This window comes from Microcaecilia unicolor, chromosome 11, assembly GCF_901765095.1.
Source record: "Microcaecilia unicolor chromosome 11, aMicUni1.1, whole genome shotgun sequence".
Lineage (NCBI taxonomy): Eukaryota > Metazoa > Chordata > Amphibia > Gymnophiona > Siphonopidae > Microcaecilia > Microcaecilia unicolor.
Window position 1 is genome coordinate 157,859,427 of NC_044041.1, and position 15,842 is coordinate 157,875,268.

Below are 15,842 nucleotides of genomic sequence, written 5' to 3' on the forward strand. Positions count from 1 at the left end.
TGCTCTAGAAATTTTTAGTTTTTTTCTAGCATGGCGGTACCCGGTGGTAATTGGGCATTGCTGCTTGCTGCCCAGTTACCGCAGGAGCCCTTAGCACTACCTCAATGGGTGACGGTAAGTGCTCCCTGCCGCATGGCCATATGGTAAGAGTTAACTTACCACATAGCCATTTGGGGGGGGGGGGTCTTTTTACCTGTGGCAGTAAAAAAGGCCCTGGCATGTGAGAAAAATGACTCCCGCTGCTACCACAGGGCCCTTTTCCCCGCAGCTTAGTAAAAGGACCCCTCACAAAGTACTTTTAAAAACTAAAAGTCTATGCATGCAATAGGGTAAGACCACAACTGGGTGTACCTGCTCCTTATATCATGGAATCAGATGGCAACATTAAACTTTGCCTAGAGAAATGCTCTTGAACAAGAATTAGAGAAGCCAGGGTTCAAATACCACTGCTGTTTCTGTGACTGCCAATTTATCCAGTTCCAAGAGGGACATTTTACTCCAATCCTGATTTAAAAATTTACAATCCCAAGCAGTGTGGTATTTGGAGTCCCTGATTCTACCCCTTAAAATCAGTGTCCTAGATCCCGTGTAGGGGTATAATCGAACGGGGTGCCCAGGTTTCCTGAGGACGTCCTCACAGGACATCCCCGGTGAAGGGGTGGGGAAACCCATATTATCGCAACAAGATGGGCGGCCATCTTTTGTTTCGATAATAAGGTTGGGGACGCCAAATCTCAACATTTTAGGTCGACCTTAGAGATGGTGTCCCTGGTTTTTCGGCAATAATGGAAACCGAGGATGCCCATCTCAGAAATGACCAAATCCAAGCCCTTTGATCGTGGGAGGAGCCAGCATTCGTAGTGCACTGGTCCCCCTGACATGCCAGGACACCAACCGGGCACCCTAGGGGGCACTGCAGTGGACTTCAAAAATTGCTCCCAGGTACATAGCTCCCTTACCTTGGGTGCTGAGCCCCCCCAAAACCCACTCCCCACAATTGTACACTACCATAGCCCTAAGGGATGAAGGGGGGCACCTACAAGTGGGTACAGTGGGTTTCTGGTGGGTTTTGAAGGGCTCACATTTACCATCACAAGTGTAACAGGTAGGGGGGGGATAGGCCTGGGTCCACCTGCCTGAAGTGCACTGCACCCACTAAAACTGCTCCAGGGACCTGCATACTGCTGTCAGGGAGCTGAGCATGACATTTGAGGCTGGCAAAAAATAATTAAAAAAACATTTTTTTTAGGGTGGGAGGGGGTTAGTGACCACTGGGGGAGTAAAGGGAGGTCATCCCCGATTCCCTCTGGTGTTCATGTGGTCAGTTCAGGCACCTTTTTGAGGCTTGGTCACAAGAAAAAATGGACCAAGTAAAGTCGGCCAAGTGCTCGTCAGGGACGCCCTTCTTTTTTCCATTATCGGCCGAGGACGCCTATATGTTAAGCACACCCCAGTCCCGCCTTCGCTATGCTTCCGACACGCCCCTGTGAACTTTGGTCGTCCCCGTGATGGAAAGCAGTTGAGGGCGCCCAAAATCAGCTTTCGATTATGCAGATTTGGGTGACCCTGGGAGAAGGATGCCCATTTCCTGATTTGTGTCAAAAGATGGGCGCCCTTCTCTTTTGAAAATGAGCCCAATAGAAGTTGTCTGAAATCTAGGACTGGCCTATAATCTCCCCATTGGAACTGGGCAAGCTGGCAACTATGAGGTCACAGTCAGGTTTTTAGGATATCCATAATGAATATGCATGAGACCAATTTGGATATATTGAGTCTCCAAGGCATGCAAATTGATCTCATGGATATTCAATTGTGGATATCCTGAAAACCTGACTGGTACTGAGGTCCCCAGGACAGGTTTGGGAAGCCCCGAATTAGATGCAGTGGTTCTTAAACCCGGCTGGGATCCCACAAGCAATCATGTTTTCAGGATATGAATACTGGGACACTGAGGGTAGCCCATCCCAAAGAGTGAGACTGAACTAGGCCAACAATGTAGAAAATTGCAGTAGGCTTTGTGAACTGGTTAGCTCAGCTTCAGTGCACAATTCAGAGAGACTGAAGTGGATGTACCCTGGTACATCAGATAACATAGTAACATAGTAACATAGTAGATGACGGCAGAAAAAGACCTGCACGGTCCATCTAGTCTGCCCAACAAGATAAACTCATTAGTGCTACTTCTTGTGTATACCTTACCTTGATTTGTATCTGCCATTTTCAGAACACAGACCATAGAAGTCTTGCCCAGAACTAGCCCCACCACCCAAACACCAGCCCCGCCTCCCAATCTCGGCTAAGCTTCTGCGGATCCATTCCTTCTGCATAGGATTCCTTTATGTTTATCCCACGCATGCTTGAATTCCGCTACCGTTTTCATCTCCACCACCTCCCGCGGGAGGGCATTCCAAGTATCTACCACTCTCTCCGTGAAAAAATACTTCACGACATTTTTCTTGAGTCTGCCCCCCTTCACTCTCATATCATGTCCTCTCGTTCTACCACCCTCCCATCTCCGGAAAAGGTTCGTTTGCAGATTAATACCTTTCAAATATTTGAACATCTGTATCATATCACCCCTGTTTTTCCTTTCCTCCAGGGTATACATGTTCAGGTCCGCAAGTCTCTCCTCATACGTCTTGTAATGCAAATCCCATACCATTCTTGTAGCTTTTCTTTGCATCGCTTCCATTTTTTTTACATCCTTAGCAAGGTACGTGTCATGTTCACTAAACAGGAACTGGGTTTGTGAGCCCTTGGGCCACTGCCGAGGAGCAACAGTGGCAGGCAAAACCACCCCACACCAGAAGCAAGGCAGAACAGACATACCGGTAAATCCAGGCTAGGTCTCTGGCAATCAGCCAGTGAGCAGAAGACAGGTCCAGGCAAAGGTTCAAAAGGCAGGTGGCAAGCAAATAAAGTCCAGGTCCAGGCAAATGTTCAAAAGGCAGGCAGCAAGCAAAAGAATAGTCCAGTAACACTCCGGGTCTAGGCAGGCGGCAAGCAGAAGAATATTCCAGTGACACTCCGGGACTAGGCAGGCGGCAAGCAGAAGAATAGTCTAGTAACAGGCAGGGTTCAAAAGGCAAGAAACCAGCAAACACAGCATCAGGATCAGACAAAGTCTCTCAGGCAGAAGTGCACCAGCAGCACCCACGTTCCAGGGCCTAAGACGCAATGCAAAGGCAAAGGACTGCAGTCTCTAGGTGATTAATAAAGCCCATCCACACCTGAGACGCAGCTGCAGCAAATCTAAGTAACTATGGAGGCTGTTCCCACAGGAGATCTCTAAGGACCAAATATGGGCTTCCTTCCTGTCCTCGTTACTCCAAGATGGCTTCCTATGATATGATCTATCCAAGGTGGCTGTACCTCTTGAGCTATCCAAGATGGCTACCACTCTTGAGCCATCCAAGATGGCTGCCACTCTTGAGCCAACCCAGCTGATGGCTGCCAGAGATAGGAAACCGAAACAGATATTCCCAAAGACAGAACTACTCCAGAAAGGATAAGCAGAAGCCAGCTCAGAAGCTGACCCCCAGACATCAGTAGAGGCTTGGAGGGTCACGACCACAGACGTGCCAGTATGGCCTCCAGAACTGAACACAATACTCCAGATGGGGCCTCACCAACGACTTATACAGGGGCATCAATTACCTCTTTTCTTCTGCTGGTCACCACCCTCTCTATACAGTCCCCCAGCAAACCTTCTGGCTACGGCCATGCACTTGTCACACTGTTTCATCACCTTCAGATCCTCCAATACTATCACCCCCAAGATCCCTCTCCCCATACGTAATATCAGACTCTCCCCGCCTAACAATACTTCTCCTGTGGATTCTTACTCCCTAAGTGCATCACTTGCCTTTCTTCGCATTGAATTTTAATTGCCAAACCTTAGACCATTCTCCAGTTTCCGCAGATCCTTCTCATGTTTTCCACTCCCTCCACGGTGTCCACTCGGTTACAAATCTTAGTATCGTCCGCAAAAAGGCAAACTTTACCTTCTAACCCTTCGGCAATGTCACTCACAAATATATTGAACAGAATCGGTCCCAGCATCGATCCCTGAGGCACTCACCACTCACCTTCCTTTCCTCCGAGCGAATTCCATTCACCACCACCCTCTGGTTTCTGTCCGTCAACCAGTTCCTAATCCAGTTCACCACTTCAGGTCCTATCTTCAGCCTGTCAAGTTTATTCAAGAGCCTCCTGTGGGGAACCGTGTCAAAAGCTTTGCTGAAATCTAAGCAGATTACGTCCATAGCACGTCCTTGATTCAATTCTCCAGTCACCCAGTCAAGAATTCAATGAGATTCGTTTGACACAATTTCCCCTTTGGTAAAACCCATGTTGTTTTGGATCTTGCAACTTATCGGCTTCCAGGAAATTCACTATCCTGTCCTTTAGCATCGCTTCCATTACTTTTCCAATAACCGAAGTGAGGCTTACCGGCCTATAGTTTCCAGCTTCTTCCCTATCCCACTTTTGTGAAGAGGGACCACCTCCACGTTTCTCCAATCGCCACGGAACCTCTCCCGTCTCCAAGGATTTATTAAACAAATCTTTAAGAGATCTATGTTGGAGGTGTAGATCTCAAACTGTGTTCATTTCTATATATATGGTGGACCTGCCCCCGAGTGGTTCCATTCTGGCAGGCTGTTATGAAAGCATTAGTAATTCTGACTGAGATCGCTTTAGTGTGCAATCCAACAGTGTGCCTCTTGGGCTTGCATAACGAGAGAGATTCTTGGGAGAAGAGCAAACTGATGCGGTGGGGGCTGGCAGCAGCCAAGTGCCTCATAGCATAACATTGGAAGAAAACAGACCCCCCCCCCCCGACACTGGGTGATTGGAAATGCAAATTGGGTCAGTTAATACAAATGGAACGCCTTATGGCATATCGCAGGGAAGGACATCTACGACATGAAGGGGGTGGGCTCGATTCAAATCGCGTATTAAGCATGCATTTAGGATGGCGGGCGATTTCAGAGGGGGGGAGGGAGTTTGTCCCAAAGAAGCATGTGGCATTCCCAAGATATGATAGGATTGGATGTGGATGGGGGGTTGGGGGAGGGAGTGAAGCATAATGATAACGCAAAGTTTATTTGGGTATAGAACTAAGCTAACAGGACCACTGATAATAACATTAATGCAGAGGAGCATATATATAGATGATATGTATGTACATGGTGTGTAAATTCAGTAACTGTTTGCCTCTGTGTGGGCTAAAGTGGGAAAGTTGTTTTTGTTGTGTAAGTTGGCTGTTACAAAAACTACAATAAAAACTTAAAGAGAAAAAAAATTATACTAGTACTTAAGTAGCATGCACATGTGCTAGAATGTTATTGAGCTTAAAAATTAGTATCGCAAAAATGTTATGCACAGAATACCATTCCAATACAATTAAAGACAGAAAGCCTGTATATAAAGTATATATAAAGAGAGAAAATGCCCAATATCGTCACTGGCCCATATGCATTTTTTTGTTTCATATTATTTCAAAACTTCATATGTGGGAAATCTTCCTTATCACTTCCATATAAATGGAATTATGGATTATATGGAAGTGATAAGGAACATTTCCCACATATGAAGTTTTGAAATAATATAAAACAAGAAATGCGTATGGGCCAGTGACGATATTGGGGATTTATATTCAGAACGGCAGAAAAGATTCACTCCATCTGAATCCCCTACTGAGGTCTGGCAAAAACTGTAGCAAGTTTTAAATTATTGAAAAACTCAAAACCACTAAGATGGAGTCAGCAGTCCAGCAGCGAGAGGGGTGCTATCCAGTCTTTTGAATTGAGTGTCACATGTATGATTATCTCCCAGTTGGTGAGATGTCATAAGTGTGTGCCCGATGCAAAGAGCTCCTAGCTCTTAGAGAACAGGTCCGTTCTCTTGAGGCTAGAGTAGCAGACTTGGTGGAGCTGAGAGATGCAGAGAGGTACATAGAGGAGACCTACAGGGATGTTGTAGAGAAGTCCCACCTCCAGTCTAGTAGCCCTTGTGCAACATTGGAGGAGGGAGGTCTCCTAGAAGGAGAGCATCACCCTGGTGAAGTAGGAAGTACTCCTGTAGCCAGGACCTGCCCACCAGGGGATGTATTATCCTCTCACACCGAGGATATGTCTCCGAGTGTTGCCCGGGAGGGAAAGGTTAGGACAGCTGTTGTAGTTGGTGATTCGATCATTAGGCATATAGATAGCTGGGTGGCTGGTGGATGTGAGGATTGCCTGGTGGCTTGCCTGCCTGGTGCGAAGGTGGCGGACCTCACACGTCACCTAGATAGGATTTTAGATAGTGCTGGGGAGGAGTCGGCTGTCTTGGTACATGTGAGGGTACCAATGACATAGGAAAATGTGGGAGAGAGGTTCTGGAAGCCAAATTTAGGCTCTTAGGTAGAAAGCTCAAATCCAGATCCTCTAGGGTAGCATTTTCTGAAATGCTACCTGTTCCACGCGCAGGGACCAAGACACAGGCAGAGCTCCAGAGTCTCAATGCATGGATGAGACAATGGTGCAGGGAGGAGGGTTTTAGATTTGTTAGGAACTGGGCAACATTCTGGGGAAGGGGGAGCCTATTCCGAAAGGATGGGCTCCACCTTAACCAGGGTGGGACTAGGCTGCTGGCGTCGGCATTTAAAAAGGAGATAGAGCAGCTTTTAAACTAGAAATGGGGGAAAGGCCGACAGTCGCTCAAAAGCGCATGGTTTGAGATAAGGTATCTTGCAAAGATACCTCACAAACAGGGAAGATAGGGATTCTGGATAGTGAGGTTGCACAACAGACCGTGGTAGGCCAGGTGCCCTTAAATACAACTAAAGATCAGACAAAAGATGGCAAATCAATAGGGTCAAGCACTAAGCATCATGCAAATAGGAAATGTCTATATGCAAATGCTAGGAATCTAAGAAATAAGATGGGAGAGTTGGAATATATTGCAGTTAATGAAAAATTGGAGATAATAGGCATTACTGAGACTTGGTGGAAGGAGGATAACCAGTGGGACACTGTCATACCGGGGTACAAAGTATATCATAGTGATAGGGTGGGCCGGACTGGTGGAGGGGTAGACTCAGATAGATTACAAATTCAGCAGGACACAAATCACACCTTTGAATCATTGTGGGTTGAAATTCCATGTATAAAAGGGAAAAGGACGGTGATAGGAGTGTACTACCATCCGCCTCACCAGGATGAGCAGGTAGACGTAGAAATTATAAAAGAAATCAGAGACGCAAACAAAATGGGCAATGTGATAATAATGGGTGACTTCCATTATCCAAATATAGACTGGGTAAATGTAACATCGGGACATGCTAGAGAGGTACAATTCATTGATGAAATCAAGGACAGCTTTATGGAGCAGCTGGTGCAGGAGCCAACGAGAGAATGAAAAATTCTAGACTTGGTCCTTAGTGGAGCGCATGATCTAGTGAAGGACGTTATGGTTCTGGGGCCACTTAATAACAGTGATCATAATACGATCAGTTTTGATATCAACCTTGAAGTAACTATACAAAGGAAGTCAAATACGTTAGCGTTTAACTTTAAAAAAGGAGACTATGATAAAATGAGAAGAACAGTGAAAAAAAAAACTTAGGGGGGCAACTGAGAGAGTAAAAACTGTACAACAGCCATGGACACTGTTCAAAAATACCATCCTGGAGGCCCAGGCCAAACATATTCCGCGAATTAGAAAAGAAAGACGGAAGTCCAAAAGACAGCCGGCATGGTTGAAAAGTGAGGTGAAGGAAGCTATTAGGGCTAAAAGAAACGCCTTCAGAAAATGGAAGAAGGAACCGTCTGAAAATAAAAAGAAGAAGCATAAGGAGTGTCAAAGCAAATGCAAGGCGCAGATAAAGGAGGCCAAGAGGGATTATGAAAAAAAGATAGCATTAGAGGCAAAAAAACATAGTAAAAAGTTTTCGGTACATTAAAAGCAGGAAGCCGGCAAAAGAATCAGTTGGGCCGCTGGATGACCGAGGGGTAAAAGGGGCAATCAAAGAAGACAAAGACGTAGCGGAGAGATTGAATGAATTCTTTGCTTCGGTCTTCACCGAGGAAGATTTGGGTGGGATATCGGTGTCGGAAATGGTATTTCAAGCGGACGAGTTGGAGAAACTTACTGACTTCATGGTAAACCTGGAGGATGTAATGGGGCAGTTCAGCAAACTGAAGAGTAGCAAATCTACTGGACCAGATGGTATTCATCCTAGAGTACTGATAGAACTAAAAAATGAGCTTGCGGAGCTACTGCTAGTGATATGCAATTTATCCTTAAAATCGAGCGTGGTACCGGAAGATTGGAGGGTGGCCAATGTAACGCCCATTTTTTAAAAAGGTTCCAGGGGAGATCCGGGAAATTATAGACCGGTGAGTCTGACGTCGGTGCTGGGGAAAATGGTAGAGGCTATTATTAAAAACAAAATTACAGAGCACATCCAAGGACATGGATTACTGAGACCAAGTCAGCACGGCTTTTGTGTGGGGAAATCTTGCCTGACCAATTTACTTCAATTCTTTGAAGGAGTAAACAAACATGTGGACAAAGGGGAGCTGGTTGATATTGTGTATCTGGATTTTCAAAAGGCGTTTGATAAGGAACCTCATGAAAGGCTACAGAGGAAATTGGAGGGTCATGGGATAGGAGGAAATGTCCTATTGTGGATTAAAAACTGGCTGAAGGGTAGGAAACAGAGAGTGGGATTAAATGGGCAGTATTCACAATGGAGAAGGGTAGCTAGTGGGGTTCCTCAGGGGTCTGTGCTTGGACCGCTGCTTTTTAATATATTTATAAATGATTTACAGATGGGAGTAACTAGCGAGGTAATTACATTTGCTGATGACACAAAGTTATTCAAAGTCGTTAACTCGCGACAGGATTGTGAAAAATTACAGAAGGACCTTACGAGACTGGGAGACTGGGCGGCTAAATGGCAGATGATGTTTAATGTGAGCAAGTGCAAGGTGATGCATGTGGGAAAAAAGAAACCAAATTATAGCTACGTCATGCAAGGTTCCATGTTAGGAGTTACGGACCAAGAAAGGGATCTGGGTGTCGTCGTCGATAATACACTGAAACCTTCTGCTCAGTGTGCTGCTGCTGCTAGGAAAGCGAATAGAATGTTCGGTATTATTAGGAAAGGTATGGAAAATAGGTGTGAGGACGTTATAATGCTGTTGTATTGCTCCATGGCGCAACCGCACCTTGAGTATTGTGTTCAATTCTGGTCGCCGCATCTCAAGATAGATATAGTAGAATTGGAAAAGGTGCAGCGAAGGGCGACTAAAATGATATCGGGGATGGGACGACTTCCCTATGAAGAAAGACTAAGGAGGCTAGGGCTTTTCAGTTTGGAGAAGAGATGGCTGAGGGGAGACATGATAGAGGCATATAAAATAATGAGTGGAGTGGAACAGGTGGATGTTAAGCATCTGTTCACGCTTTCCAAAAATACTAGGACTAGGGGGCATGCGATGAAATTGGAGAAAAAGTTTCTTCACCCAACGTGTAATTAAACTCTGGAATTCTTTGCCGGAGAACATTGTGAAGGCGGTTAGCTTGGCAGAGTTTAAAAAGGAGTTAAACGGTTTCCTAAAGGACAAGTCCACAAACCACTACTAAATGGACTTGGGAAAAATCCACAGTTCCAGGAATAACATGTATAGAATGTTTGTACGTTTGGGAAGCTTAGAGAAAAAATATCCGCCAGAAGGCGGAGAACTCTAGACGCCCCACGGACAACAACAAGAAATGAAATAAAAGTGGGAGGACGACCAAGGATTCCAAAGACTGAAAGGATATATAATAATAAAGATGTTTATTGAGGTATAAAGACTCAACACAACGTCGTGTTTCGGCCGTTAGGCCTGCATCAGGAGTCTTAATGCCGAATGCTTTTGAGAACTATTTGATGAAGGCAAGTCCTCAACAAAGGGAGGTCTTTAGAAAGACCATTGTGAAGGTGAGCGTGCTTATTGCAGCATTCTATACAAGCGTTGTGTCAGAGGAGACAACGAAGCACGCTCACCTTCACAACGGTCTTTCTAAAGACCTCCCTTTGTTGAGGACTTGCCTTCATCAAATAGTTCTCAAAAGCATTCGGCATTAAGACTCCTGATGCAGGCCTAACGGCCGAAACACGACGTTGTGTTGAGTCTTTATACCTCAATAAACATCTTTATTATTATATATCCTTTCAGTCTTTGGAATCCTTGGTCGTCCTCCCACGTTTGGGAAGCTTGCCAGGTGCCCTTGGCCTGGATTGGCTGCTGTCGTGGACAGGATGCTGGGCTCGATGAACCCTTGGTCTTTTCCCAGTGTGGTATTACTTATGTACTATATATACAGGCTCTCTCTCTTTAATTGTATTGGAATATATTACTTGAGCTTGTGAAACTATTTTTGAATTGGGCAGGGACTGATTGACAATACAATTCCTGCACATGTGCAGCTGTGTGTGCATGCAACTCCAGGTGACGATTTGTGTACAAGACATTACTTCCGCTAGCGCAGACCTGTGCATTCTCCCATGTTAATGCCCATTTTTTGTGGAGGACTGATTTGCATATTATCTGGTTACTGCATTGATGAGCAACATGTTGGAGCTACTTTTGCATTAGGAAGCTGTGCACTAAGCATTAGAACATGGCTCTATCTGAAGGTTTCTGCATCGTCCCAAGTGAGGTTTTTCTCGTGATACATCCAGGGTATCAATATGGAAATATTTACCAATAAAAGGAGCACCACAAAATAATATTTAGGTTCCTTTGCTTTTATTAAATTGTGATTCTTCAATCTGATGTATAAATAATGTATAAAGGAACAGATGAAGATGCTTCTTAGGGGCATAGTTATCAATGTGCGCTACTATTAAGATGTTTATTTTACCACTAAACTGTTACTATTTTAGCACAGGTCCCATTTTATGCAATGAGACTTACTTACTAATAACTGGGATTAAAAGTAAAATAACATCTTATTGGTAGCCTACATTGATAATGTCCTCTCTTAGTCAGCACACAAACAACAGAGAATATAAAAGTAATATTTATGATAGTATATCAATTTTATGAAGCTTGTCCATGCATAAAGTCTGTTTTATACTCATAAAAAAGCTTTGATAAAATTGCACAACCACAAAATGCAAATAAAAAGTACACACATGGACTGAGGGGGCAAGATGGCTGCCAAGGTAAGACCCTAGGGAGACAAGCTCCTATAGTACCCGGGTTAAAATGTATTCCTTCTGTGCTTTTTGCAGTTGACGATGAGGAAAAGTGAAGTCTTACTTACTGACTACCCAGACGAAGATTACATAGTTTGCCATGCCATTGTGGCTCTGAGTTCTACCAGCAGGTGGTGTGCTCTCTGCTCTGAGAAAGGTGTGCTCTCTGCTCTGAGACAGATGTCTCATTGAGCCCACTGGCCCAAATTCCTCCACAGCCTGCTGCAGTAAGTGAAAGCTTTGGCCCAAGGACCTGCCTCATTGGGAGGGAGCGGGAGGTGGTGCTGGAAGAAACTTCAGCCCAGTGACCATGGCTATGGAGCAGGAAATGAATCTGAAGCTGGGTGATCAAAGTATGCCGATGTATGGTGATCCCAGAGCATCAGTTAAGAGTGCAAGAAAAGGAATACTACTGATAACCTTATAAGCAATCTGGACAGCAATAACTGAACTGAAAGCTGCCATAATAGACTGAATCAACTTGAGAGAGATTTGAACATAGTGTCTTCCAAAGTAACTCTGTGAATCTGATCTTACGAGGAAAGAAGTGTGAGAGTATGGAGAAGAAAATAGAGAGGATTCAAACTGTACAAACTAAAATTTTATAAGATTGTATTGGTATCCATTGGAATCAAGAATAGATGGAGAATAATGTAAGAACAATTTAAGATTTTTAAATTTTCCTCATGTATCTCACATATCACCTAGTGAGTTATTTAAGAAATATTTGACTGATATATTGAATTTACCATCTGAAGCAATATCCTTCTTGCCCTTTAAAAAAGTGACATGTTGGGGGGAGATCAGGTATCACTTCTATCACTGGACAGTCTCAATATTTCAGATGTTTATGAGATGTCACTGGAAAATGTAGATCGTGCGATGTTCCTTGTTTCATTTGTATTTGAAACATAATTTCCGACATCAAGAAGATTTATTTCTGATATTTGCAGGGAAAACTAGGAACGCATCGACAATTCCTGGACCTGCGTACAAGGGTTACCAAAATAAAGCATGTATATGCCTTTCTGGATAATAAGTTTCCTGTTTAGATCAGTGTAACTACCTGATTTTTCCATGTATGATAATTAGGGCCTGTAAGGATTTGTCTAGGTGGCAGCTTTATTTCCTTTATTTAGTATTATTGCCTAATTTTTCCTCCTATTTTCTATCCCCCTCTGTACTTGTGGGCTACAAGAGTACTTAGTTTGTATTCCCTGGATATTATTTTCACTTATACTCATTATCTCCACCCCCCCCCCCCCCCCCACACACACACACACACATACACACATATTTACTATGTCGTGCTAGCAGCTGCAGTGCACTAATGCTGACACAGCCCATTCACTATGAAGGATCCCGCCTAACTGCCATTAGTTGGGCACCAAGATTTACACCAGCTTTTGGCAAGCGTACGTCCTCATGTCTAAAGTTTAGTGTGAGAATCCACGCTAACCACTATTCTATAAAAGGTTGCTTAATTCTAAGCAACCTTTATAGAATTGAAACTTAGTGTGCACTTTAATGGCTCCTAACTTTGGGCATCATTTCTGCATCTAGTCCATAGAGTACTACGTACACAAATTTACACCTTCTTTGGAGGAGGAGTAAATGTGTGCAATGCAGAGATGCTGAGCTACCCAGTTCCAGGCTGGAGACTTTTTGGCCGGTCCTGGTTTTGAGTTTGCATCTCAAAGCAATGCGGGATTTGTGGTGTTCTGATCCTGCCTATTGAAATCAGCGCTGAAAGTCCCATAATGTACCAGGATGGAGTAGTCAGAAATCCAGGCCTGTCCCCTAATCTCCAGCCTGGAAATGGATATCTTGGCATCTCTGGCACTGATATTTATGCACTGTTGGAGCTGGGTCTGGGAGCCTATTTTATAGCAGTTTTTTGGCTTATACATAATGAGCCTGACCTTATAATAAAAGGCCTAGATAAGTGGATCTTGGAGGTCCTCCTGGATCCTCTGTAGACTGCTCTCTGTTTTCCCTGTCTCTGCCAGAGGACAACAAGTGCAGTCAGAATCTATAGGGCAGGGATGGAGCAAGGAGAAAAGCAACTACCACAGGGTGGCTTGGTACTTGGACACAGGAGAAGGATGCACCAAAGGATTTCTGCTCCAGTCTTAGAGGTTTTCTAAGGGTAGGTGCAGTCTCCTCAGAAGGATTGCTTAGCTTGTTTTAGAGCTCAGACTTTCTCTGTTAGGAGTGGGCTGCCCAAAAAGTTTAGTTTCATATCATTTCCCTTGTTGTTATGGGAATTTCTGGGGGGGGGAGGGTCCATTCTTTTGTAATAGGAGTATGATGCAGCATGGGCAAGGGTGGGCCCAAAGCCTTGATAAACCACAGCTAGACAATGGTTTTCAAGGTTAAAAAAAAATTATAAATTGTGCAGGTAAATGGGAAACCTGTTTCTTTCACAGGTGGAGAGAAACAGAACACAAAATCAATACTGCAGGGCCGCAGCATGCACTAGACTGGCCCTCAGAATGCAGCACAAACTGTTTGTCTCTGGCCTGGGGTCCCAGAGTTAAAGCTCTGTCTTTCAATATTCAGCACAATTCGGCCAGGCTGGGCCCTGGTTTCCAAAATTACAGTTTCAAAGGGTTCCAAGATGAACTTGGCCTACCTGTGTGGAGCTTCAGTACCTTACACATATACTTGTCTGGTTGGGCTTCCTGGAAGTTAACAGGTCCCACCTTTTCACTTATCTCATAACAGCCTTGCCGCTTACACAACAGTTTACTTTCAGAGGAGGACAGGAGTACTAAAAACTCTGTCCCCCAGCTGGAAATTGTTTTGGATTGTAGGCTTTTTTTTTTTTTTTTTTGCCCCACCTGGGCTTTCTCAAAACAGAGTTTCACAGCTTCTCCAGCTTTTTGTAGGCATTCCTGCATTCTAAGCATTATTCCACCAAGATTATCCCAGGACTAGGCTTCTCTTTCCAACTTCCCAGATTCGAGAATCCCTCTGGGTCTTCTCCCATAAAGTAACTAGAAGTGAGAGAAACTAATCGGACTCTGGGGTACCTCTCAAATGGCGAACAGCATGTAAAGGAGTAGAGTGTCCCAGTTTTTTTTTTTTCCATCTTCATCCACAAACCTTTTCAACACCTGTTACAGTGTTTTGTTAAAACATTTGACCAGCCAAGCTGAAGGTGGTAAACAGGAGTTCTTTTCAATTTCAGTAAATCACAGACCTACTTCATGACTTGTAACATGAAGTCTGTTTCATGGTTAGTAAAGATCGCCAATGGAATTCCCATGCAGGAAAAGACTTCCCCTAGGAGTGCTGGCTACTCTGGTGACTTTTGTGTTGCATGTCTAAGATGACCAAAATATATTTGTTGCCTCAGATGGTTTGCTCTAGGGGTCTCACAAAGTCCATGGCTGTGCACTGAAATAGGGTATCAATAATGGGCATGGGCTCAAGAGGGCTAGGTGTAACCCTTGCAGGACTGTTCAGTTGGCAGGTTGGCATGACTGGCAGTTAAGCTGTATCTGTTTGTATAAGTCTGACCAGAAGAACTGAGCCATTATCTGCTCTCAGATTTTCTCCTCCCCTAGGTGACCCCCCAGAGGTGACTATGGCCTAGCTGCATGATCTGCCTATGATAACATTGAGCTACTAATAACTACTCCACCTCCTCACTCTCCATGGTTCCATTGGCCACCCTGTACAGCAAATCATGCTTCAATATAAAATACAGGAGAGCTACCTTAGAAGGGTCCTGATTACCCGGGCTTGAGCCTCTCTAAGGGACTTGCCTTCTAACTGAGCCCTCTTAATCTCCCCAGATTGTCCTCCCCACTCCACTCAGGCAGGTTATCCAAAGGATCAGGGTTGCCCTCTGTGTCTGTGCCTGCACCCTGGTCCCCATTTACTTTTCTAAGTGACACTGCCACTGAGTTTTGTGTGTCTTTGAGTTCTCCACATATGAGTCAGGCCTTCCTCTAGCTGTCCCAAAGCATTCCCTCTGCCAGATCCCACCCACATGGCAAAAGGAAGGTACAACAGATGGAAGGACCCTGGGGCTGGCCAGAGAAAGGCCTGATCTAATCGCTGCCAGCAACAGCTACAAGTTTGTAAACTTGTGGCTGAAGGGAGAGAGACTGGACCCAAGGTGTGAGTGAGGAGAAAGGTAGGGAGGCGATGCCTGACTTGCCAAAGAAGTATGCTGATTCTGGTTTAAGTGACAAAGGGAAGGCAATTTTGTGGGATGGTACTTGCCACCAAGTAGCGACACCTATGCCCTGTACCCACAACTCTCTCCTGCTTACTCTGCCTTTGAGCCATACCTGCCTCAAAGCTGCCACAATTTAGTGGCCAACCCATCAGGGTCAGGCAAATCTTGTGAGATGTGGAGAAGTGAGAACAAGACATTGGATAGCTGAGGAAATGTGAGCATGAGCTGTGGTTGGTTATGAATTTTGAAAGAGCTTTGGGAACAGAGGTGGCTCAAGATAATCTGCTACCAGAGGTGAAGGATGAGATGTGCCTCCCCTCAAGGTATTCACAAAGGGGAACCTTCTCAAGGATCGGGGGGAATCCCTCACTCAGAAAACCAGCCAAGCAGTTGCTGTACGAAAAAAGAAAG

At 44.7% G+C, this 15,842-nt stretch overlaps 1 protein-coding gene across 1 annotated transcript in view; it reads right to left on the bottom strand.

The window, feature by feature from the left end:
* Nucleotides 1-15,842, bottom strand: part of EML2 (EMAP like 2) — a 312,721-nt gene that overhangs the window by 218,721 nt on the left and 78,158 nt on the right. Inside the window, exon 9 of the mRNA XM_030218113.1 lies at nucleotides 10,258-10,280. Coding sequence (XP_030073973.1) covers nucleotides 10,258-10,280 — 23 coding nt within the window. The remainder of the gene's footprint in view (nucleotides 1-10,257; nucleotides 10,281-15,842) is intronic.